Source organism: Acomys russatus, chromosome 25 (genome assembly GCF_903995435.1).
Source record: "Acomys russatus chromosome 25, mAcoRus1.1, whole genome shotgun sequence".
NCBI classification, from domain to species: domain Eukaryota; kingdom Metazoa; phylum Chordata; class Mammalia; order Rodentia; family Muridae; genus Acomys; species Acomys russatus.
This window is the reverse complement of record NC_067161.1, coordinates 9,196,133-9,220,598: the sequence shown is the minus strand read 5'-3', so window position 1 is coordinate 9,220,598 and position 24,466 is coordinate 9,196,133. Positions and strand designations below refer to the sequence as shown.

The 24,466-nt window shown below is 50.1% G+C and overlaps 1 protein-coding gene across 1 annotated transcript in view; it reads left to right on the top strand.

The window, feature by feature from the left end:
- Nucleotides 1-15,712, top strand: part of Sec14l5 (SEC14 like lipid binding 5) — a 39,498-nt gene extending 23,786 nt beyond the window's left edge. The window contains exons 7-16 of the mRNA XM_051168070.1: nt 2,597-2,709; nt 3,652-3,841; nt 6,081-6,169; nt 6,296-6,366; nt 6,827-6,998; nt 8,642-8,776; nt 10,386-10,520; nt 10,843-11,070; nt 13,549-13,727; nt 15,171-15,712. Of these exons, the coding sequence (XP_051024027.1) occupies nt 2,597-2,709; nt 3,652-3,841; nt 6,081-6,169; nt 6,296-6,366; nt 6,827-6,998; nt 8,642-8,776; nt 10,386-10,520; nt 10,843-11,070; nt 13,549-13,727; nt 15,171-15,282 (1,424 nt within the window). The 3' untranslated portion in view covers nt 15,283-15,712. The remainder of the gene's footprint in view (nt 1-2,596; nt 2,710-3,651; nt 3,842-6,080; nt 6,170-6,295; nt 6,367-6,826; nt 6,999-8,641; nt 8,777-10,385; nt 10,521-10,842; nt 11,071-13,548; nt 13,728-15,170) is intronic.
- The last annotated feature ends 8,754 nt before the right edge of the window (nt 15,713-24,466 follow it).

Here is a 24,466-nt window from a genome sequence, read left to right as displayed (position 1 = left end):
CGTGCACATGCATACTCACACTTAGACACTATGGAACAGTTGGGAGCGTGTCTTGCATCCTGTTTGTATTTTACTATTTCCTGCTAACTTTGCAAGAATAGAGTACACATAGCCTTGCACTTCAAAAACAGTGTGAATACTTTAAGCCTCATTAATATCGGTTCATCACCATTCTTGTTGTTGTTGTTTGAGACAGAGGCTGGCCCTGAATTTGATATACAGCTGAGTTTGACCTTGAACTTGCAATCTTCCTATTTCCCACCTCCTCAATGCTGGGATTACAGGCATGTGACGCCATGATGCTGGCAATTTCAGCCTAATTTAGAACTTCATGCAAATCATATAGTATGTGGAATCATGTGTGTGTGTGCACACATGTGTGTGTGCCACAGCTCAGTGTAGAAGCCAGAGGATCTGTTGTTTGACACAGGGCCTCTCTATGTTAGCCCAGAATAGCCTTGAACTTGAGGGCCTCTTGATTTCTGGGATGACTAAATGCTACCATGCTCGGATCCTTAGCACATGGTACTTAACAATTTTATAAAATATCATTTAGTGTGTGTGTGTGTGTGTGTGTGTGTGTGTGTGTGTGTGTGTGTGTGATGTGACGGTTTATGTGTAGAGTCCAGAGGACACCTTGTGAGAGTCAGTTTTTCCTTCCACCTCGTGAGTTTTTGGGACTGAGCTCAGGTCATCAGGTTTAGCAAATGCCTTATGCCCACATATCCTTGCACTTCCTAGTGTGGTGTGAATGCTTTAGGCCTCGCTTACTAATGCTGGCTCATTATTACAGATAATGAGTCAGAGGTGGCCCTGAATTTGATATGCTCCTGAGGATGCATACTAATGAACCATCTTACCAAACCCTCTAGCTGGCCTTGAATTTGCTGTGGTGCTAAGGATGACCATCTCTCCTGCCTTCTCTTCCCTGGTGTTGGGATTACATGTGTGCATCACCATGCCTGTCTTAGGTGTACGTGTGTGTGTGTGTGCGTGCATATTTGTAATTATTATTATTATTATTATTATTATTATTATTGTTTTGAGACAGGGTTTTTCTGGGTAGCCTTGGCTGTCCTGGACTCGCTTTGTAGACCAGGCTGGCCTCGAACTCACAGCAATCTGCCTGCCTCTGCCTCCCAAGTGCTATTTTTATGTTTTAACGACAAATAATGTATTACATATTTTCACTCAAGGAATGAAAAATGGTTTCACTATTAAATAGAGTACAGCATCATTTTATTTTATTTTATTTTGGTACAGGGCCTTACCATGCAACTCTGGCTGACCTAAAACTTGTTTGTAGACCAGGCTGGCCTCAAACTCACAGAGATCAGCCTGCCTCTGCTTCCTGAGTGCAGACTTGGGACTATGCGTGGCCTTCTTTATTTATTTTTGAGATAATTTATTTTTCTGGAGATAGGTTTTTTTTTTTTTTCTTCTGTGTAGTTTTGGCTGCCCTGGACTTGCTTTGTAGACCAAGCTGACCTCGAACTCACAGAGATCCACCTACGTCTGCCTCCCTGAGTGCTTGGATTACAGGCAGGCTATTTTTGAGATAAATTTATTTTGAGATTATTTTCTCATGAAGCCCAGACTTACTTTAACTCTTAACACTCCCGTATCTACCTCCCAAGTGCTGCATTGATATGCATGCACCTGGGTACAGTCAGTCAGTCTATTGCTATAGAAAGTGCTTACAATATGATGCGAAAACAAAAAACAAAGGCTGGAGAGTTAGCCATCTTCAGAACCTCAGCACAGAGCGAGGGTCATCTCCACACCTGAGACTTGGAGAGACGCCACCGCCAGGGCTGATGCCCAGGTTTGCCCAGAATACATTTTCAAAACCATTCAGAAGAATGACTTTGGAGCTCTTGTGGCTGTTTCCACATCCTGGCTAGGAACCGCATTCCAGCACTCAGACAGTTGGCAAGCAGAGAACGAATGCCACAGAGAGTGTAGGCCGTGTGCTAAAGACCCATGTCACCAGATGTGCTGGCTAGTTCTGTGTCAACTTGATACAAGTTCGAGCCGTCTGAAAGGAGGGAACCTCCATTGAGAAAATGCCTCCATAAGATCTGGCTGCTGGTCATTCTCTTAAATTAGTGACCGTGAGGAGGGTCCAGCCCATTGTGGGTGGTGCCACCCGTGGTGGGCTGAACCAGTAAGCAGCTCTCCTCCGTGGCCTCTGCGTCAGCTCCTGCCTCCAGGTTCCTGGCCTGTTTGAGTTCCTGAACAGTACTGTGGAAGTTTAAGGCAAAGAAACCCTTTCCTCCAACAGCTTGCTTTTGGTCATGGTGCTTTACCACAGCAATAGTGACCCCTAAGTAAGACACTAGATACGGGAGGGTAGCATACGCCTGTACCCCGGCACTCAGGGGGTGTAGGCAGGAAGATGGGGAGCTCAAGGGTAGCCTCTGCTGCATAGTGCATTTGATTCTATTTTGGGGTACACGAGACCCTGCCTCAAACAAAAACACAAAACAAACAAACAACAACAACAACAAAACCCCAAAAAAACAAAAAAGAGAGGGAGTCCGAGGATGGCTCTGTCTCTTCCTCTACACTGAAATGCCTATTTTTCTCTCTCAAGGGGACAAGCTGGATGCAGACTACATTGAGAGGTGCCTGGGCCATCTCACTCCCATGCAGGAGAGTTGCCTGGTCCAGCTTCGGCACTGGTTACAGGAGACCCACAAAGGCAAGGTGGGTGTGGGGCACGCACTTTAATGACAGGAATCAGCTTAGGGCAGTGGGGAGGGAGAATAAGCCAGCTTGTGCTATCAGTAACACTAAAGCCTTAGATTTTGCTCCATTTATATTACATCTGTCCTGTCTGTCCCTTACACATACTGAGGCCACCACCCTCCTGCTAGTGATGTTTGGGGCCCCGGAAGTTCTTGGAGCAGGTGTTTATTCTGTTATGCCTGGTAGCATCCCTGATCTCCAATCAGGAGGTGAAAGTGGCTTGCCCCATCCAGATATGACAACTCAAACTGGCCCTTAGCATGTACACGTGTGTGTGTGTGTGTGTGTGTGTGTGTGTTGATTGCCCATAGATTTAGTCTTTAAGCTCTAGCCCTGGTAACATGGATATGCACTGCATACCTCAGCCCCAAGCAGGACTCTGTTGTCAGAACTTCCTGCTTAGCATGGGTTGTTAACCTTGGCCTCCCCAGCCCAGAGGCCAGCCAAGAGCATTGCTCAGTGTTGGCCTATGCTTGGAGCTGTCTACTTCCATTCCTGCAAATGTAAAATTGGAATACTGCTCCTATAGTGCAGGTCACAAACAATGATCCACATCAGATGCTTAGGGTGTAGTCGGACTCAAAGGAAGAACCCCAGAAAAGGCAGCTTGTATGTACTAGGACTGATTTTGCGCCAATACTGGGAAATGAGCAGGAGACAAGGAGGAGGGAGTGGGGAGGGGAGGAGGAGTTGCCCTAAGGAAAGATGCTATTTCTAGGACAAACAGGGAAGGATGCTAGGCAGCCACAGTGTACAGCTGCTCACCCCAGCCCTCCCCTTGGCCTCCCTTTGCTTTGGGCTAACTCTCTCCAGCTGTTTGGCAGATGAGGTAAGAGGCTCATTTCTGTCCCTTTATCTGAAGGGTTGGATGTATCATTCTGTGGTTTCACTGTCTCTCAGATCCCCAAGGATGAGCACATCCTGCGCTTCCTGAGGGCACGAGACTTCCACCTGGACAAGGCCCGGGACATGTTGTGCCAGTCCCTGAGCTGGCGGAAGCAGCACCAGGTGGATCTCCTTCTGCAGACCTGGCGGCCCCCCGCGCCCCTGCAGGAGTTCTATGCTGGAGGCTGGCACTACCAGGACATAGGTGTGTCCCACACCTGAGCCGCGTGTGAATGCCAAGGGCGCCCTTAGTGATACACCCCGGGCTCGCACCTCAGATTCTCAGATGCCAGCCCTGGAGGCTGGAAGTCTGAGACTCAGGAGGCAGCAGGACTTGAGATGTGGTTCAGTTGGTAGAGTGCAGTCTAGCTTTCACAAAGCCTTAGGTCCGATCCTCAGCACTTCACAGATCTGGGTTTGGTGGTACAGGTCTGAAATCCCAACACCTGGGAGGTAGAGGCAGGGGCATCAGAAGTTCAAGGTTAATCTCAGCTAAATAATGAATTCAAAGCCGTAATGGGCTAGAGATCCTGTCATTCATGAACAAAAATAATAAAATAAATAAATAAATAAATGACTCAGGAAGCTCTATAGGAGAGCCCTACACCGCTTCTTCCAGCATTTGATGGCCTCTGAGTTTGTGGCTGAATCATTCTCAATTCTGCCCCCACTTGACTTGACGTGGCCTCCTCTGTGGGTATCTCTCTGTGTCCTTTCTACCTCTCAGGGTCCCTGGGTCATTTAGAACCCACCCGACATCCATCCTGATGTTGCTTTGAGACCCTTAGTTGACATCTGCAGCTTTACAACTTAGGTCCCATCTGAAGGGTCTGGTAAACACAAATTTTGGGGGGACATACTCTTCCCACTGCAGGTATCCTTCACAGACTTAAAGAGTATAGAGCCACGAAGCCAAATGACTCTTGTGTGTGCTCTTTAAGGTCTGTTTTTGAAAAACGTGGCCCTCTGAAAGAACACTATGTTCTCTTAACTGCTTGCACCATGTCTCTAGCTCCCAAGTTTTGAACTTTTGCTGGTTATTTTCCTGTTTAAAATGGCGACTAGTGTGGTGCCCAGCAGCTCAGGCCTAATATCCCAGCTCCTTAAGAGGCTGAGGCAGGAGGATGGCAAGTTTAAAGCTTATGCTGGCTACAGAATGTATTCAAGGCTGGCCTGGGAACTTAGTGAGACATAAAGTGAGAAGAGAGCAGGAGAGATGGTTCAACAGTAGGTCACCACGCCTGTGTGAGTCCCTGAGTCCCAACCTTAGTACCCTGAGATGGGGCAGACAAACAGCTCATGTGTGCGGGGCCTTCCGTAGAAGACACATGTGCCCAGTAAGTTTTGTCTTCTGAATTACGGTGCATCTGGCTTTGAGGTCAATCTTGGTGAATCCATGGTCTATATTGTAGTGTCCTTAGGTAGAAATACAACAAGCAAGGCTGTGTGATGATAATGATGCAAAATGTGACCACAAACACTCCAAAGGACCCAACTCCATGTCCCTAGAAGCCATGGCTAAGTGTTCACCAATACAAGGTTCAGTCAGGATTGCAGAACACAGGTCTCAAGAATAAAGACAGCTGACTGTGTTAGCAGTCCTTAAAGACAGCTGACCATGTTGACAATCCTTCGCAGTCCTTTAATGCTCTGCTTGGAGGAAAGCCAAAGGCTGAATGTCCACCCTCTGATTTTCTTCCTGTCATGGCTCATATAATCTTTGGAAAACTTTTTTTTTTTGAGACAGAGTTTCTCTGTGTATCCTTGAGTGTCCTGGACTCACTCTGTAGACCAGGATGGCCTCGAACTCACAGCGATCTGACTGCCTCTGCCTCCGAGGGCTTGGATTAAAGGCGTGCGCCACCACCGTCCGGCTTTGGAAAATGTTTTTAAGGAAAAGGTGTTGAGTGCATGTGTGAGCATGGAGACAAGACAACCTTGTTTGATGGCTGTCTCATTGGATCCGGAGCTCAATGATAAGACGAGACTAGCCGGATGCCCAGAAGCCCCAGGGACTCTCCTGTCTCTGACTCCCCAGGATTGGTATTACAATTACATGCCACCATGCTGGACTCGAACTTACAGAGAGCCACCTGCCTCTGCCTTTGCCTCCTGCTGGGACTAAAGGTGTGCACCACTGCTCAAATGCACCACTATGCATGGCTTAAAAACAAACAAACAAATAACCATGGGATCTAGGATCACACTCACAAAGCAATTGCTTTGGTCATTGCTCAAGGCAATCTCCCCAACCCTAAAAAAAAAAAAAAGGTGAACTACTGATTTCAGTTTTAGGTGCTTTCAGAAGCAGGCACAGTAAGCGTACTTATCCCTCCCTCCGTGAACCTCTAGTATGACTTCTGCTCCTAGGAGAGCTTTGCCTGTTGTCAACACCCCACTAAAAGATGTCTTTTCTCTTTTCTGGGCTCCGCCCACCTGTAAAGATGGTCGCCCCCTCTATATCCTGCGCCTGGGCCAGATGGACACCAAAGGCCTCATGAAGGCAGTAGGCGAGGAGGCGCTGCTGCAGCACGTGAGTCAGGGGCAGAGTCTGCATCCCACCCCACCCCACCCCATGCCCGCCTGTGCCTCCCAGTAGTGTTGGTATGTGGGTGGAGCAGCATAGCCAGCTGTTGTTGGTACCATGCCTGCCTTCTAGGTTCTTTCTGTCAACGAGGAAGGACAGAAGAGATGCGAAGGAAACACCAGACAGTTTGGCCGTCCCATCAGGCAAGAACCCGAGTTGGGGGCAAGTCACGCTTACTGCGCATGTGCGTGGCCAGGTGGCTAGCTGGGCGCTGGTGTAGCGGCAGGGCCCCTTTCTTTCTTTTTTTCTTTTTCCTTTTCCCCCTTGGTGGAGAAACTGGGACTCCGGCTGAGCTAATTTGAGCTGTTCCTGAAATGTTCCCCCAGTTCCATAGGCTCCTCCCCTTTGCTCCCTCAGGCTTGCCTCCCTCCTAAGCTCTGATATGATCTGTTTTCTCTAGTGACCCACTGTTTTCCTCTTCTTCCTTCACATATCCGTTCCTGGGCTGAGTGACCCACAGAGACTGTGAAAATGTCCTATGTCCCCCTTCTCCCAGCCCTGCCTTCCTGAGCCCTTTGCTCTGTCCCAGGTGCCTGGGAGGGGGCTGGAGGCCGTGGGAGGTGGCAGAGGCAGGCAGGGCCCAAGGTCTTGTGTCTGTCGCAGCTCCTGGACCTGCTTGCTGGACCTGGAGGGCCTCAATATGCGGCATCTGTGGCGGCCTGGGGTGAAAGCCCTGTTGCGCATGATCGAGGTGGTGGAAGACAATTACCCGGAGACTCTGGGCAGGCTGCTCATCGTGCGTGCGCCCCGCGTCTTCCCGGTGTTATGGACTCTGGTGAGAGCAAGAGCCAGAGAGGGCCACACAAGGGTGACTCTTTACCTGAATGTTCCTGAATGCGCAGATCGGTGGAGACGATGCAGATGCAAGGATGTCAGGGTCTCCTTTCCAGGAGATGGGAATGCAACTGGAATATGGAATATGATCTTATGACATGATTAATGTACCAAAGCCTGTGAATCCTGCACTTTTAGTCTTGTGGGTTTGTGCACAGGTGTCTATTCACGTGGTGCACAAGCGTGTCAGGTGCATGTGCACATATGACCTTCATGTGGAAGTCAGAGGTCAACCTTAGGTACACTTCCTTTTTGAGATAGGGTCTCAGTGAGCCTGGAGCTCACTCATTAGCTAGGTTAGCTGGCCAGAGGGCCCCAGAGACTCACCTTCTGCTCCTGTTGCCCCGGCACTGGGGTTACAAATGGGTGCCAACAAACGCAGCCTCTCTGTCTTCTTTGAGTGTATGTTTCTGGAGATCCAAACGTAGCCCCTTATGCTTATGTGGCAAGTACTTTATGACTGAGCCATGTGGCCAGCCCAAATCATTCACCTTAGAAAGATCAAGTTATCCCAGCACCTGGGAGGCAGAGGCGGGCGGAGCGCTGGGAGTTCGAGGCCAGCCTGGTCTGCAAAACGAGTCTAGGACAGCCAAGGAATTGTCCAAGGGTTTGTCCAGGACAAACTCTGTCTCAAAAAACAAACAGAAACAAAAGCAAAACAAAACAAAACTCAACTGGATGTAGTGGTGTACACCTTTAAATCCCAGCCTGTAGGAGGCAGAAGCAGAAGGATTGCTATGAGTTCTAGGCCAGCCAGGAGGCTGTCGTAAAATAAAGCAGCCAAGATTGACTGATGATTTCAATCCTAGATTAATATACTTATCATCAGGATGTCTTTTTCCTTTAAAAGCACTTTCTTGACATAAAATAGCTGTATTTTAAATTGATATGATGTCCCTTAAGTTTTCTATTTTGTTCAGCTCTAAAAGAGTTGTACAGACACACACACAAGCTCAACTTCTGGGCTTTTGGTATTTCCTTTCTTTCTTTCTTCTTCTCCCCCCCGCCTTCAAGACAGGGTTTCTCTGTGTAGCCTTGGCTGTCCTAGACTCACTTTGTAGACCAGGCTGGCCTTGAACTCAGAGAGATCCACCTGCCTCTGCCTCCCAAGTGCTGTGATTAAAGGTGTGCACCACTGCGCACAACTGAGAAACTCTGTCTTTAAAAACCTAAATAAAATGAAATAAAATAAATTCTGAGGTCTGATGGTACATGCCTATAGTCCCAGCACTCAAGAGCTGAGGAAGAAGCTGGGCGTGGTGGCACACACCTTTTATCCCAGCACTTGGGGAGGTAGAGGCAGGCAGATTGTTGTGGGTTCAAGGCCAGCCTGGTCTACAAAGTGAGTCCAGGACAGACAAGGCTACACAGAGAAACCCTGTCTCGAAAAAACAAAACCAAACAACCAAACAAAAGAGCTGAGGAAGAGCCACAGAGCAAAACCCTTTTCAAAACATAAATAAATAAACCAAATCAGAAATAAAATGAAACAAAGCTAACCAATAAAGCGACCAATTCTCTGCTCTATTAAACCCACTGAGTAAACACAAACTCTGCCTCGTCCCTGCCCGCCCCCCCCCCCAGGTCAGCCCCTTCATTAATGAGAACACGAGGCGGAAATTCCTCATCTACAGTGGCAGCAATTACCAGGGCCCTGGTGGCCTGGTGGACTACCTGGACAAGGATGTGATCCCGGACTTCCTAGGAGGAGAGAGTGTGGTAAGGTCCTGGGTCCCAGAAAGGGGGGGGGGGGGGCGGGCGGGAGCCTGAGAACCCAGACTCCTGGGGTCAGGAAGCTAATGAACAGTGCCTTAGGTGGTCCCCAATTACCCTCACCATGGGGAGATGTTGCTTTAAACAGGGACAGAGCAGGCTGTAGAAGCTTCCCCAGAGAGGTGACATCTCTCAAGGTGGAGCCTTCCTTTGGTTCTTTCAAAGACAGTGAGGGCTAAAGGTGGCACAGCATTTAAGTGGTACCTGCTGGGGCTGCAGAACTGGTTCAGCAGCTAAGGGCACTGGCTGCTTTTCCAGAGGACCTGAGTTTGATTCCGAGCCCCTACATGGTGGCTCACAACCAGGTGTAACTCCAGTCCCTGGGGATCCAGTGCCCTCTCCTGGTTTCCAGAGGTACTGCATGCATGTGGGACATAAACCTAAATGCAGGCAAAACACCCATACACACAAAGTTTTCAAAAAAGAGTACTTGCTGTGTACACCCCTCCAGTACAGACACCAGACGGCAGGTGTGAGCCACTTGTTGGTAAAGTGGTTTTCTTTTCTTTTCTTTTCTTTCTTTCTTTCTTTCTTTGTTTTTGTTTTTTGAGACAGGGTTTCTCAGTGTAGCAACTCTGCCCTGCTTAACTGTGCTCTGCTCTTGTGGGCAGCAGCTCTCTCTATGATTTCCTGAAGGACAACGGGCAAGGACCCAGCTCTGTTATCCCCCCTCCCCTTTTGTTTTTAAAGTCAAGCTGGGAAATCCGCTGTGTGTTGATGCCTGGGGTCTGAGACTTGGAGACGTCTACAGAACTAGATAGGCCCTCCACTGGCCAGTTTCCCCAAGGAAGGAAAGATGCTGCCCCAACTTTGTATCACAGAAGAGGGAACCACAACTAGACACACACACACACACACACACACACACACACACACACACACACACGCTCGCGCGCATATACCCCACATGTACACATTTGCACATGCACCCACACACTTACTTTGTGTGTGTATGTGTGTGTGTGTGTGTGTGTGTGTGTGTGTGTGTGTGTGTGTGTGTGTGTAGGTGCATACATACCACAACACACATGTGGAGGTTGGAGAAAAGCCTGCAGGCGTCAGTCTCTCCCTCTGACGTGGGCTCTGTGGATGGAACTCAGGCCCTCAGACTTGATGGCAAGTGCCCTTACTCCTTACTGAAGCATCTCACCAGACTCTGTTTGCTTTGTGTTTGAGAAGGGTCTCACTGTTTAGCCCAGGCTGCCCTAGAACTTGTCCTGCTTCCTAAGTCTCCTGAATGCTGGGATTATGGGCATGTACCATCACACTTGATCCATGGTTTTGTGCCCTGATTAGCCACTTCTTCTGTGTGATCTTGGGAAAGTAGCCTGGCCTCTCTAAGCCTCCATCCCTCTTTCATTAAATGAGAAATGTATCCTACCCTGCTATTGGTTCAGTGGACTTGAGAGGGTGATGCCAGAGGAGGCATGGCCCAGCTCAACAGGGGTCACTATTCTAAGCAGTTTGAGGGCTCACAAGACCCTTAATGTGAGGCCAGCTGGGCTTCAGCAACCCTGACCTGCCAACCTTTTTAGTCTTTGAAACCTCTCCTCAGTGTAATGTTCCCGACGGAGGGTTGGTTCCCAAGTCGCTGTACCTGACGGAGGAGGAGCAGGAGCAGGCTGACCAGCTACGGCAGTGGAGTGAGACCTACCATTCAGCCAGCGTGCTTCGAGGGAGCCCCCATGAGGTGCCACCTGGTGCCACCTGACCTGGGTGGGGTGGTACCATGCTCCTTCTGATTGGGTGTGAGGTGATTCCAGTCACTCAATTTCAACTCTATCCAGGAAGCTCTGGGATGTGGGATGGTTGCAGAGTCCCCAGGTGCCCTCACTTCACCCCAGGCATCTGCAGTTCACCCCAGTTGACCAGACCTTTCAGAGAGAGTGGTGGGGTCTGGGAGGAAGCAATACTGGGGGAGTCTTAGCAGCTTATCCTGACCGCAGGGGGACCGAAAGCTGGTCAGGGAGGAGTGCCCTGACCCTGGGACTCTTCCACCTCTGCTTATGCAGGTTGCCATGGAGATTCCAGAAGGGGAGTCCGTCATCACCTGGGACTTCGACATCCTCCGAGGGGATGTGGTGTTCAGTCTGTACCATGCAAAGCAGGCACCCAAGCTTGGTCCCCAGGAACCTGGTGGTAGAGCCAGCGGGCAGCTGATCGACAAGAGCTGGGTCCTGGGGGTGGATTACAGCCGTGTAGAGGTGCCCCTCATCTGCCGGGAAGGGCAGAGCATTCAGGTGTGTAGGTGTGGGCTTTTGCTACTAACTTAGCATGGGGTATCAAGCCTCCCTCCCAGACCAGGCCTCTGGGGAGACAGCTGCAGACAAAGTGGATGTGCTCCCAGCCTCTGGGACCCAGCGGGGCAACTGGGGACCACTAACAACCCCAGAAGCGCATATGGAGGGAGCCTGGGGCACTAAGCTAAGAGGCAGTTGGAGCCCTGGGGGAGGTCCTGGAGCCTCAGTTTCTCCATGGGGAAAAGAAATCATTAAAGGGTCTGAATAACCTAAATGAGGCCGATAGCTCAGTCAGTATTTTGTCATATAAACACAAGGACCTGGGTTTGCTCCACAGAGCCCATGAGGGTGGGGGGAAAGCCATGTTTTCCCAATACACACACACACACACACACACACACACACACACACACACACACACACACACACACACACGTGGAGGCCCCAAATGATTACCACCAGTGCCATTTAAATCAAACAAAAATTTCTTGGGGCTGGAGAGATGGCTCATAGGTTAAGGGCACTGTCTGCTCTTCCAAAGGTCCTGAGTTTAGTTCCCAGCAACCACATGGTGGCTCACAAGCATCCATAGAGGGATCTGATGCCCTCTTCTGGCCTGCAGGTAGACAAAGCATTCCTACATTAAAAACAACAACAACATAATTTTTTTTAATCCTCTAATTCCAGGGGGCTATTGGTCCAAAGTCAGGGTGCCAGCTGGGGTTCCCTAAAGGCTCCAGGGATATTCGTTCTTGTCCTTTTGGTGGACGCATTAAGTGCAGTCCCCACCCTGACCTTATATATGGCTCTGTCCTCCTTGTCTCTGTTTTGTACCTCAAGGTCCCCTTCCCTCTCTCCTATAAGGATAGTGGTAGTTGTGTTTAGGATTGACCCTAAATTCTTAGCTGAAAAATGGGAGAAATATCCAAATGAGTCATCTTCTGCAGTCCTGGGTGGATTTGGATTTGGGGGTCACTGTTTAGCCCATGTCATCACCTCATGGTGGATGGAGGATGGGGTTTGGGGACCCAAAGTTCCACTTCTCCATATGAGTTCATTACGGAAGAGGGCCTTGAGGGACGCTGGGCTAGGAGAGTGGAGGAAGAGATGTTCCAGGTGGAAGGAAAGGAGAGAACTGAGCAAGGGATGCCACAGAGCTGGGGAGAGTTGCGGAGCAGGAGGGCAAGCTGTAAGGATCTTGGGTCAGCAGCCAGATCCAGCACCCCAAGATCCTGGTCTCAGAATCTCCTGGACACCTCCACTATGAAGTTCTGTGAATGTAGGGCTTGGAATTCACATCTCCTGCCTCCTGTGACTCTGACATGACGGTTTCCCAGGCAGCTGAGAAACTATGGGTCTAGGACCAGAACTTGGGTGTATAACCGGTTTCTCACCCCCACCATCTCCTCATGAGGCCAGTGTTAGAGGTGGAATGTTATGCCCCTGCACACATGCACACACGCACACACACACACACACACACACATATACACACTCAGACATACACATATACAAATGCACACATGCACATATATGCATACACAGAGACACCCCCCAAAACACACATATACACTTACACAGACACACAGACACACTCTCAGACATACACACATATATGCACATATACATACACACATTTACACATACACACATACACATAAATGCACACACGCACATATATGCATACAAAGACACGTGCCCACCAACACACACATATACATTCACACATACATACAAACACATACAAATACACATATCAACACACTTGACAGACCTCTGGCTTCATGAACATCATGGACCATACTGACGGTTCTGTGGAACAAATGACTTTTTCAGGCCACAGCCAGCTCCGGACACCCCCACAATGTTCCCTCAGAGCTGCCCTACCTCTAACCTTCCCAGTGCCCCTCCCCCACACATCCTCACATTCTCCCTAACACCCTCCTAGCTGCTCCTCGGAAGCCCATGGATTGCAGACCTCACTTCATTAGCATGGGCAGCATCCTACAGACCCATCTGCTGTCCTGCACCCCCACACTCTGGTGTCACTCCATCACATAAACGGGAAGCTCCAGTCCCTGGGAAATGGCAGTCACCACAGAGACGCTTTGGAAGGCACTTATAAAGGGTTTCCCGAAATATTGGAAAGGACCAAATAGAAAGCCTGATTTCAGAAAATCCGTAAGGGCTCAACTTCCCATCCCATCTCCTTGTCCTTGGGATACTCAGTGCTCCGTCCTGTCTCCATAGGACCCAGCACTCCATCCTGTCCCCATAAGACCCATGCCCCATCCTGTCCCTGTAGGACCTGGCGCCCCATCCTGTCCCCATAGGACCTGGCTCGCCATCCTGTCCCCACAGTACTGAGTCCCCCATCCTGTCCCGAGGGGGACTCAGTTTCCTATCTTGTTTCCAGGGGAACCCATCTCTTCATCCCTTACCCTGGAAGGCCTGGTCTTACTGTGGGTTTTGTTTCAGGGTTCCCATGTGACTCAGTGGCCAGGCATTTACCTGCTCCAGTGGCAGATTCACAGTCCCCCTGAGAGTGTGGCCTGCAGTCTCCCTGGCATGGATGATGTCCTGACTGCCCTGCACAGCCCTGGCACCAAGTGCAAGCTGCTGTACTACTGTGAGGTGCTGGCGTCTGAAGACTTTAGGTAGGGGAGGCCTCCCATCAGCACTGGAGGGGGAGTGTCTGCTTCTGTGTCTGTTGGTTGTTTATGCAGTGGCCTGGGTCACCTTCTTCTGAGATGGGCATCAGTAACCCTCTATAAGAACACAGAGGGCTCCTTTGCATTAGAAAGCTGCTCAAGCTTTCTTGAAAGCCGGGCTGGTGGTGGTGCACACTTTTAATCTTAGCACCCAGGAGGCAGAGGCGGGTGGATCTCTGTGAGTTCGAGGCCAGTCTGACAAGGGAAGAGAAGGGACTCTTATCACTTGGGCCACCTTTCAGTCCCAAGTCCCGTCACCTCCCTGAGATTTAGGAAGTCCAACTGTTGAGTGGAACCACTGCGGATACGGTTCACTGAGCAACACAGTAGGCTCTCAGAAGGGAAGCAGGCAGCCTGGAGGTGGAGCAGGCAAGGTCTTAAATTTCTCCCCGCCCCTAGCCGCCCTTGTATTTCATTTTAATTTTATATTTGTTTCGAGTCAGGGTCTCATGAAACATAGGTTGACTTTGAACTCACTATGTGGCTGAGGAAGCTCTTGACGCCCTGTTGCCTCTACCTCCCAAGCGCCGGGGTCACGCGTGTGCATCACCACACCCAGCTTCGTGTGGTGCAGGGATGAAACCCAGGCTTCCACACCTGCCAGGCAAGCACTTTACCAACAGAACTATGCCCAGTCCCTTCCGTTTTACTCGTAAAAAATGACTGTAGCTACACATGGCAGCCTGTAATCCTAGCACTCAAGAACTGAGACAGGAGGGTCCCAAACTAGAGGCTAGCCTGGGCTACATAGTAAGACGCTATCCCACAAAACCAAAGGAAGCTAGAAAGTTCTTTCAGGCCAGCTCTGATCAGACATCTGCAGTGGGATTAATTAGACAGAAGGTGCACCCTGGTAGCTCAGGCTGACCCGGAACTCATGACCCACCTGCTTCTGCCTCTTGAGTGCTGGGCTTGAAGACTTGTGGCTCTATGCTTTATTTTGACCAGAGTGAAAGAGCCCGGAGTTGAGCTGAGACATGTGTTTTCTGCTCCATGCTACCCAGGGCAGCTCCTCACAGCGGGACTGGGCTTTGAAAACTAGGTGCAGGGGGCTGGTAGTTCGTCTTTGCTCGTTAGGACGTCACTGGTTTCCCCCTCTGCTTTGGTTAGCCCCTTGTGGAGGTTAGCAGTCTTGAGGAAGGAGCCTTGGGGCCTCATTTGCAGTTATAACACATTTGTTTGTTTGTTTGTTTTTTCGAGACAGGGTTTTTCTGTGTTAGCCTTGACTGTCCTGGACTCGCTTTGTAGACCAGGCTGGCCTCGAACTCAGTGTTCCGCCTGCTTCTGCCTTCCGAGTGCTGGGATTAAAGGCGTGCGCCACCACGCCCGGCCAGTATTAACACCTTTGGCCGGGGAGATAACTTAGGCCGTACACGTTTCCTCCTCCAGGGGCTCCATGTCCAGCCTGGAATCCTGTGCCAGCCGCTTCTCTCAGCTCAGCGCCACCACCTCTTCCTCGTCCTCTGGCCAGTCCCACAGTGGCTCAATGGTGTCCAGATAGCTGGCGGGAGACCTGCTAGCAGCCCACGTGCTTCTGGCATCAGGCAGCGTTGAAGATGAGAAGGAAGCGGGGCCAGTCATCTGGGACCATGCTGGGTGCAGACGATGCCACAGCTGAGGTTTGGGGACCCCGCAGCGGGGATCCAGCTTTCTACCTGTGTGCTGAGGGAGCCTCATTTCATGACCCTTGAGGGGACAAAGACAGTCTCTCTACTTTTGACTTTCTTTTAAAAGCCGAGACCTCAAGGATTATTCCACTTCCTGGCTCCTGGCTCTGGAATTTAGGAAGGACCAGGGCTGGGCCCTTCTCACCACTTGCTCTGCTTCTCACAGGTTGGCTGCCTCCTCAGGGAAGCCTTTTCTACCACAGGATCGTCACCCCTCAGTGCCCTCCCCCAACTCCCAGGAGAGTATACAAGGGAACTTCTCTTCCCCAAAGTTCTAGGCCACTTCTAAGAAACTCTCCTTAGCCTGCGGGGGCTGGGTCCATTCTGAACCAATCACAGTTGCAGGACACTTGATTGACAGCAGGGGCATATTAATCTGGACCAATCACTGTGAGTTGGTGGTGCAGGGGGTAGAATGCAGTGTAGTGACTGGCTAGTCTGAATTACAGGAACATTTCTGGGGCCAATCACGTGCTTTGAGAAGGGCAAGATACTGAAGGAGTACTGGGGGAGGGGGGAAGGGCGCGCGGGGGGGTGCCGGGGGCGGGCGGTGAAGACGGCGGGGAGTAGGGGGCAATGGATGACAGGGTAGATGGTCGCCTTAGCGTTTATCATTTAACTGTGACTGAGCGCTGTCCAAGTAGCTGTGATGGGAGAGTCAGGGCTCTGCTTTCTGCAGGAAACAACCCACGTGGACTGGGCGATGGGCTGACTCCAGCTAGTCTTGTTTCCCTCCAGAGGTGTCTTTTCTTCCCAAGGCACTGTTCCCTTGTGATTTTTTTTTTTTTTTTTTTGAGACTTGGCTGTCCTGGACTCACTTTGTAGACCAAGCTGACCTCAAACACGTCGATCCACCTGCCTCTGCCTCCCGAGTGCTGAGATTAAAGGTGTGCGCCACCACGCCCAGCTATGAATTCTTTTTAACAAAATCTAACTAAACCCCATTATCTCTGAGTGACAAGGACACTCGCTGTCAGTCCAGGAGAACTTAGTTCAAGTGTGGTTGGATCCAGATTGCAACATGGTGCCGGGAATCCCCTAGGGGTGGAAGTGGTTGTCTCTGTCTCTGTCTAGTTGCTCTGACTCAGAGACTGTCTCCAAGATTGACACGACTTTTTCAGTCACTCCATGGAAAGTAGTGGGTCTTCATGGAGACCAAGGACTTATCTCTTCATTTCCTGGATACCCAGAAGGGGAGAGGTCATGGTTTGGTGACTTCCGGCCAGTGGCTGCCTTCCTTTGGTGTTTTTGTGTTTTGCCTAGAGAGTGGCTTAAAGCTTGAGGCACAGCACATAGAAATCAGGATTTCTGGTTTTCCTTAGCCCACACCGGTTTTCACCCCTACCAACCAGCGCTGACCACCCCTCTGCCCCAACTGCCCTGTTTTTCTGCCTAACTGAAGCTCCGTCTACAGCCTCAGCTCCAGCCTAGCCCAGAAGTTCCTTACTGCTCTTCTCTGTCAGCCTCCCTTAGAGTTCGGATCATTTCTGCAGGTCACCAGGCTGAGGGGTGGTAGCTGACTATGGGGCCAGAGGAGCAAGCATGGACTTCATGCTGGTGCAGCCCCAAATCCAGAGTGGTCTGGAGGGAAGGGGCTTTGAAGGGAGAGCTTTCCTTCCATTGGGGGAAATCCAGTTCTTCCCGGTTTACTCTTCAGGAATGGCAACAAAACACAGGACTGCAGCTGTGTGTGTGTGTGTGTGCGCGCGCGCGCACGCACGCATCCGTCCTCCTGACACACTGAAAACCAGTTGTCTCCAAGTCACCAAGAGCAATTGGTGATATTTTTCAATGATCCTTATTATTTTGATTATTGTTGTTGTTGTTTTTTAATTTTTTTTACTTAGTTTTATTTTACATGCATTGGTATGTAGGTGTCAGATGCCTTGGAACTGGAGTTACAGACAGTCGTGAGCTGCCATGTGGGTGCTGGGAATTGAACCCAGGTCCTTTGGAAGAGCAGGCAGTGCTCTTAACCACTGCGCCATCTCTCCAACTATTGTTGTTAATTATTTTAATTATTTGCTGCTGTTGCAGCACCGAGGCTCAAACCCAGACCTTGTTCGTGCTAGGCAATCACTACTACCGAGCCACATGTAAGGCCCACTTCTGTGGTGGTTGTTTTTTTTTTTTAATTCTTTTGAGACAGGGTTTCTCTGTGTAGCCTTGGCTGGATGCGCTTTGTAGACCAGGCTGGCCTCGAACTCACAGAGATCCACCTGTCTCTGCCTCCCTAGTGCTGGGATTTGGTTGTTTTGTTTTTGTTTTTTGACGTGGGTTTCATGTATCTCGGCCTTGCACTCTACTGTAAGGTTAAGAACGACTCTGAAATCCTGATGCTTCTGCTTTTAAAATGTTGGCATTGCTGGTGGGTGCCATTGCACCCACTACATGCAGTGCTGGGCTTCATACGTGCCGGGCAAGCATTCTGCCACCATGCCTCCACTTCCTTCCCATCCCATCTCAGTGATCTTTTTTGTTTGTTTGTTTTTAAGATTTATTTATTATTATATATACAGTGCTCTGCCTGCATGTAGACCTGCAGGCCAGAGAGGGCATCAGATCACATTACAGATGGTTGTGAGCCACTATGTGGTTGCTGGGAATTGAACTCAGGACCTTTGGAAGAACAGGCAGCGCTCTTAACCACTGAGCCATCTCTCCAGCCCTGTTTGTTTTCAAGACAGGGTTTCTCTGTGTAGCCTGGCTGCCCTGGACTCACTTTGTAGAACAGGTTGGCCTCGAAGTCATGAAGATCTGCCTGTCTCTGTCTCCCGAGCACTGGAATTAAAGGCCTGGCTCATCTCAGTGATCTTTAAATGAGCTTCTAACTTGACTCTCAGTCCAAAACTTTAAATGTAGAAGTGCTTTGGGAGAAAGCTGTCTGGAGGCCTTGGCGCATTTACCCTTCAGACACAGGGAAGAACAGAGAGCAGCGGGGTCTTGGGGGGCTTCTCCTCTCTCCCTACCCCCAACCCATGAACAATGGGAATTCCTTGGTTCTTTATTTGGGGTAACGGAAAGGGGTCTTATTGCAGGTATGGCTGGGTATAGTAGTGGCACCCACTGCGTCCTCCTATACCGGCACTTGGGAAAGCCAGCAATTAAATGTAGTGCAAGGGTTCTGGGGAGATGTCTCAGCTGGTCAGTGGCTGTTGCAAGCATGAAGACTTGAGTTCGAATCCCCACAACCCATACAAAAAGCCAGCTGCACACTGGTGATCCAAGCGCTGGGTGGACACAGGAGGATGCCTGGAATGCAGTGAAAAGTCTGTGTAGCTGAACTGCTGAGCTCCAGGTTCAATGAGAGACCCTGACTCAAAAAAACTAAGGTGGAGAGCAAATGAAGACTCCTGACACCAATCCACACAGGCGCACACATGTACCTCATGCACAGGCACAGGCACACACATGTACCACACACACATGCACAGGCACACACATGTACCACACACACATGCACAGGCACACACATGTACCACACACACATGCACAGGCAATGCACAGGCACACACATGTACCACACACACATGCACAAAATAACCCACAGAAGGGCCCGCCAAGCTTCTGGTCTTTACATTACTCACACCCCAGGGCAGACATCTGCGTGGTGTGGGGGTTTTTTTTTCCTCCACTTTGTTCATTAGTTCACTGTGGCCAGATCAGAGCATCCTACAGCAATACGACTCTAGTCTTGAGACCCCAGCCTTTCTTTCACTAGCTGTGAAACCTTGTTCAGGTGACTCGACTTCTCTGTGCCTCAATGTCCCCATCTGTAAAATGGGGACAGCAGTGCCTACCTCACCAGGTGACCGTGGGACAAACAAGAACGTGGCTGGAGAGGCCTCCAGGTAGGGAACGCACTGAGTGTTGGTGCACTCAGGGGAGCTGTTGGAATCGGGGGAGTTTGAGGTGATAGACGGCTTTCTACCGGAGAACCCCCAGCCATTCCCTGTGATTCTGAAAAACTAATCGTTCAGCAAGAACCATCTCCTCCTTTTCAATGAGCTTGAGAAACAGGATGATCGCCTGATCCTGTGATCTGACAGACACATTAAACACTTTATATCGAATATCTGTCTGCTGTCCACTTCCTAGACCCCTGATGCCTGTCCTGGCCTAGTTCCAGAATTCCTCAGTTGTAGTCAGGTGTGATGGGGGCACACCGGTAATCCCAGCTCTTGCATGTAGGGGTCTTCAAACGTTGGCTCAAGACACCCCAAGACCAAATTTTCACCACAAAGGCAATTTGTTTGCCCCAGAGGCACAGAGGGCATGGATAAGGTACAAAGGCAGGAGACCAAGGATGAGGAGAATGAAACAAAGGAGGGTGGGGGAGGAAGAGGGGAATGGAGAGGGGGAAGGGAGGGGGGACAACAAAGGACTGTCTCTGAATAGAGAGGAGACAGATGTGGCCCATAAGCAAATATCAGTTTATAATGGTAAAAGGGGAAACCCCAGGTTAGGATGAGGTACTTAATTAGTGAGCCAAAGGGTGCTTTGGTTGCTGGGCTTCAATACTTTGATAGCTGGACCTTGGTAGTCAGCCTGAGGAGGAGGAAGTGGCCAAATAAGGGAATAGACCTTGGTGGCTGGCTTTAGGAGTGCAATCTGATGGTTTTTAGCAAGGCAGAGGGAATATGGGAGAAGGGCCAGGCCTGCTGGAGCCATGGTCACCACACTCAAGCTGGCCAGAGTCCCTTCACTGGGACCTGGAGCTAGGCGGATCTCTACGAATTTGAGGACATTCTGGTCTGTGTAATGAGTTCCAGGCCAGTTTGGGCTGCAAAGTGAGACCCTGTTTCAAACACACAAATATAAATAAACAAACAAACAAAAATAAAACAAAACAAAAAACCCAAACCTGAGAAAATTTCAGCTGATATTTCTGAGGGTCGAGCTACCGCTTAGCTTTCTGCCTCAGAGAGAACCCAAGGAGCCAGGTGGTGGTACCTGTGATACATGTGAATCTCTGTGAGTTCGAGGCCAGCCTGGTCTACAGAGCAAGTCCAGCGCATGCCAGGCTACACAGAGAAACCCTGTCTTGAAAGAAAGAAAGAAAGAAAGAAAGAAAGAAAGAAAGAAAGAAAGAAAGGGCCCAAGGCTCGGCCTTTCCCCCTCAGGGCTAAGCAGGAGGTGCTGGTTACTGGTGGAATTCATCCTATGCTGGGACTGCCACGTGGAAGAGTGAGGGAGGAAGGTTGGTTCCTTTGTGCGATCACCTGAAGGTCACTTATCTAGAACTCAGCCGTCAGCACCTAAAGAAGGTGGACAGTTCCCACCTGCTGCCAGTGCAAGCATTTACTCACACGTTCATTTATTACTTACTATTCACTCAGTCACTCATCCATCCATCCATCCATCCATCCATCCATCCATCCACCCATCCACCCACACATCCATCCACCCATCCATCCACTTGTTCGCTCCTTCATTCACTGCTGTTCGCCCATGAATTCCTCTGCAGCCAGGGAGAAAGATGTACTAGAGGAAGACAAATCCCAGGAGGGCAATGGGCTGTGCTCAGGGCTGAGTTGCTGGCCCTGCTGACGTCTTTCTCGGTCCTCAGCCCTCCCCTGAGAGGCCTCCTCTGGGGTCCTGGGGGCCAGAGAGAGTGAAACCTGTTCCAGTCTCCCTGTGGCCCAGAGCTGCTCTGGGAGTGCTACGTCGGGGACATCAGGGGACTGTCCTGGGAGAAGCAGCTGCTGTGCGCTGTGTGAGTTTGGGCAGCCACAGCTGCCTGGAGGCGAGGGTGGTTGCCAGGGAGACAGAGTTGACTGGGGTTGACTACTCCCCAGCTGTTCCAGATCTTGCTGGGACTACCAAGATGGTTCACAGGAAACACAATATGAAACTCTCCAGCTGTTTTCTGGATTCCATTACCTTCCCCCTTAACGCCCCCCCCCCCCGACTGCCCCAAGACATAAACTCCTTTGAGAGTCTATATAAGCCATGGACACACACACACACACACACACATAGGCCTAATTTCCATATCAGACTTTTACATATGGCAATTGGCCTTGGGCAGTGACGGTGGCCTCTTGTGACAGAATGCCTTTTCCCTTTCATTCTCTTCTAGCACTTTTTGGGGCCACCTCCTTCCGAAACCACCCATCTGGGTTCTGCTGGGGTGGACCAGCTACTCACAGGACCATAATGAGAAGAAATGGGACCGAGCCAGGCATGGTGGCACACACTTGTAATCCTAGCATTGGAAAGCTGGGGCAAGAACATCATGAGTTAGAAGGCAGTCTGGGCTACCTATCAGGATACTATCTCAACAACAAAAATAAACAAACAAAAACAAAAAGCCAGCCACAGTGGTTCGCCAGCCTGGGATACATTGCAATTAAAAGGAGGACTAGGTGTTGGGGAGGCAAAGACAGAATTCTTTTTTTCATTTAAGATTTATTTATTATATACAGTGTTCTGCCTGCATGTATGCCTGTGGGCCAGAAGAGGGCACCAGATCTCATTATAGATGGTTGTGAGCCACCATGTGGTTTGCTGGGAATTGGAACTCAGGACCTCTGGAAGAGCAGATAGTGCTCTTAACCTCTGAGCCATCTCTCCAGCCCCCAAAGACAGAATTCTTTGGCACATTCAAAAGTATCCTGCAGACCCACAGAGAGGTTCATATGGCTTAGCTTACCCAGGTCATTTAGCCAGGATCCTAGAACATGCCATGACAGACCCTCTTCACACCCTCCTATGTTTCTCTGGGTCTGTCTACCAAGCTGGCACACAGTCCTGCCACTCTCTCAGCTCAGCTGCCAGAACACGGGAGACCAAAAAGACATGTTGTTTTCAGGTCAAGCGTACTGCAGGTCAGCTGCCGCCATGACACCCCTCATACCTCCACCAGGGATTCTTTCTTTAGCCTAAGGGTCCTCTTCTCGTACCTGTGAGATTACACTTGGGATAAGTTAGAAAGCTGTAACTGTGGAGCACTCTAGTGCAAGATACTCTGACCTGTAGCCAGGCCTGAGGGCTGTTCTTAGGAGTAGGCCAGGGTGGAGCCCAGGTACCCAACCTAGCATCTCTGGTGCCTCTGCCTGCATCTCCTCTCTTCAGCTTAGACTGGCCTGGTGATCGGTTTTATCTGCTGGAGGGCAGCAGCATGAGGTTCTGAGTGGGAGTGCTATGCTCTCTCGCCCTCCTTCCCTCCCTTTCTCAGATCCATGCCCACCTTGAGCACAAGCCTGAGCTAGGCTCCTGGAGCATGAGGCACTATGTGAAGCCAGCCCACACTGACAACCACTACCGCAGGCCACGCAGCCCCAGCCTGCTCTCAGCTGATGTGGGATACAGGTCGTCCCAGCTCAAGGCACCCATTTCAAGGACCGGGGCTGTGTCTCACTGGGAAATCTCTTGCCCAGAGTGCACAGACAGGCCACAGGGCCCATTCTTAGTGCACTCAGAAAACATGTGTTGAAACTTGTTTAAAGTCACCAACCCTAGCCCAGATTTGGCAAAGTCTGCACGATGCTTGAATCATTGAGAAACCGTAGTTTTAAAAATAAACAACAATTGTTTAGGCTGGTGGGTTTTTGGAGTGGAGTGTTACAACTGTATTGTGTAGCGACTTTAGCAGACCCAGGAAGTAAATGCAGATGACAGGATTCACAGTGTCTGGTCCACCGAGCTGTCTGCAGGTTGAGCAGGGAACTTGATCCCTGCATGTTGGTGACTGCTTGCCACTCCTGGGGCAGCAATTCTGTTCACTCAGCTTGGGTGGAGTCATTCCCTTTGTCTGTTAGTGTTGGCCTGCCTGGCATAAATGCCGGTTCGCATCTTCCCAGGAAGTCACACAGTGAAAGCATGTTTGGAAAGCCCCGCTCCACTCACAGACGCCAAGTATGCAGCATCACATACTGTGCCACAGGGAACCTTTGGGGCCCTTCCTGGAATCCCTTGGTGGCCCAGAAGTGATAAGCTCTGATGCACACTAGGTAGGGGCAGGTCACAGACAGGGGAAGCTGGTGCTGGGCTAGGAGGTTGAGGAAGGCATGCAGATCAAAGGGAAGGGAAGAATGTCACTACCTGGTCACATCAAGTCACTGCCCCGAGTGACAGCAAATGTGTCTGTGTGCTCTTTTCTAAAGAGAAACCAAGAATTTGGAGTGCTGACTTTAAACATGAACAACTGACTTAAATTGTATGGGTGTGGGTGTGGCTCTGTTGACGGAGTGCTTGCCTACCACACACAGAACACTGGGTTTAATTCTTAGCACTACATAAACTGGCTGTGGTGGTTCATGCCTGCCCTCCTGGAACTCAGGGGGCGGAGGTAGAAGGATTAGGAGTTTAAGATCATTGTCAACTGGGGCTGGAGAGATGGCTCAGCGGTTAAAAGCACTGACTGCTCTTCCAAAGGACCCGGGTTCAATTCCCAGCACCCACATGGCAGCTCACAACTGTCTGTAACTCCAAGATCTGACACCTCCACAAAGACATACATGAAGGCAAAACACTGGTGCACATAAAATAAAAAATAAATTAAAAAAATATCATCCTCAACTATATAGCAAAATTGAGGCCAGTTTAGGCTTCATGAAGTCCGGTCTTGACCAAACCAAACCAAACCACTCCCACCAATATGAAATGTCCCCCATTGGCTCATATTTTAATAGCTGGTTCCTAGTTGATGGAACCTTGGGAAGGTTTTGGAGGTCTGTCATTGCAATGATGCAATTCCCAGCGCACACATGCCCCCTCTCTGCTTGGTGGTTGTGGATAAAAATGTGATCTCTCGACTGTTCCTCCTTCACTCTGACATCATGGGCTCTAGCCCTCTGAAATCATAAGCCAAATTAAACAAGTTCTCTTTGTAAGTTGCCTGAGTCACAGTGTTTTATTACAGCAACAGACCAGTAACTAAGACAAAAGTAGGTACCAGGAAATAGGCTATTTTTGTGATAGGTCTGACTGTGCTATTTTCGGAGGAATGTCGAAAACTCTGGGACTGTGGACTAGGAAAGCAGTTGAACGCTATAAGTAGGACTCAATGGGCCA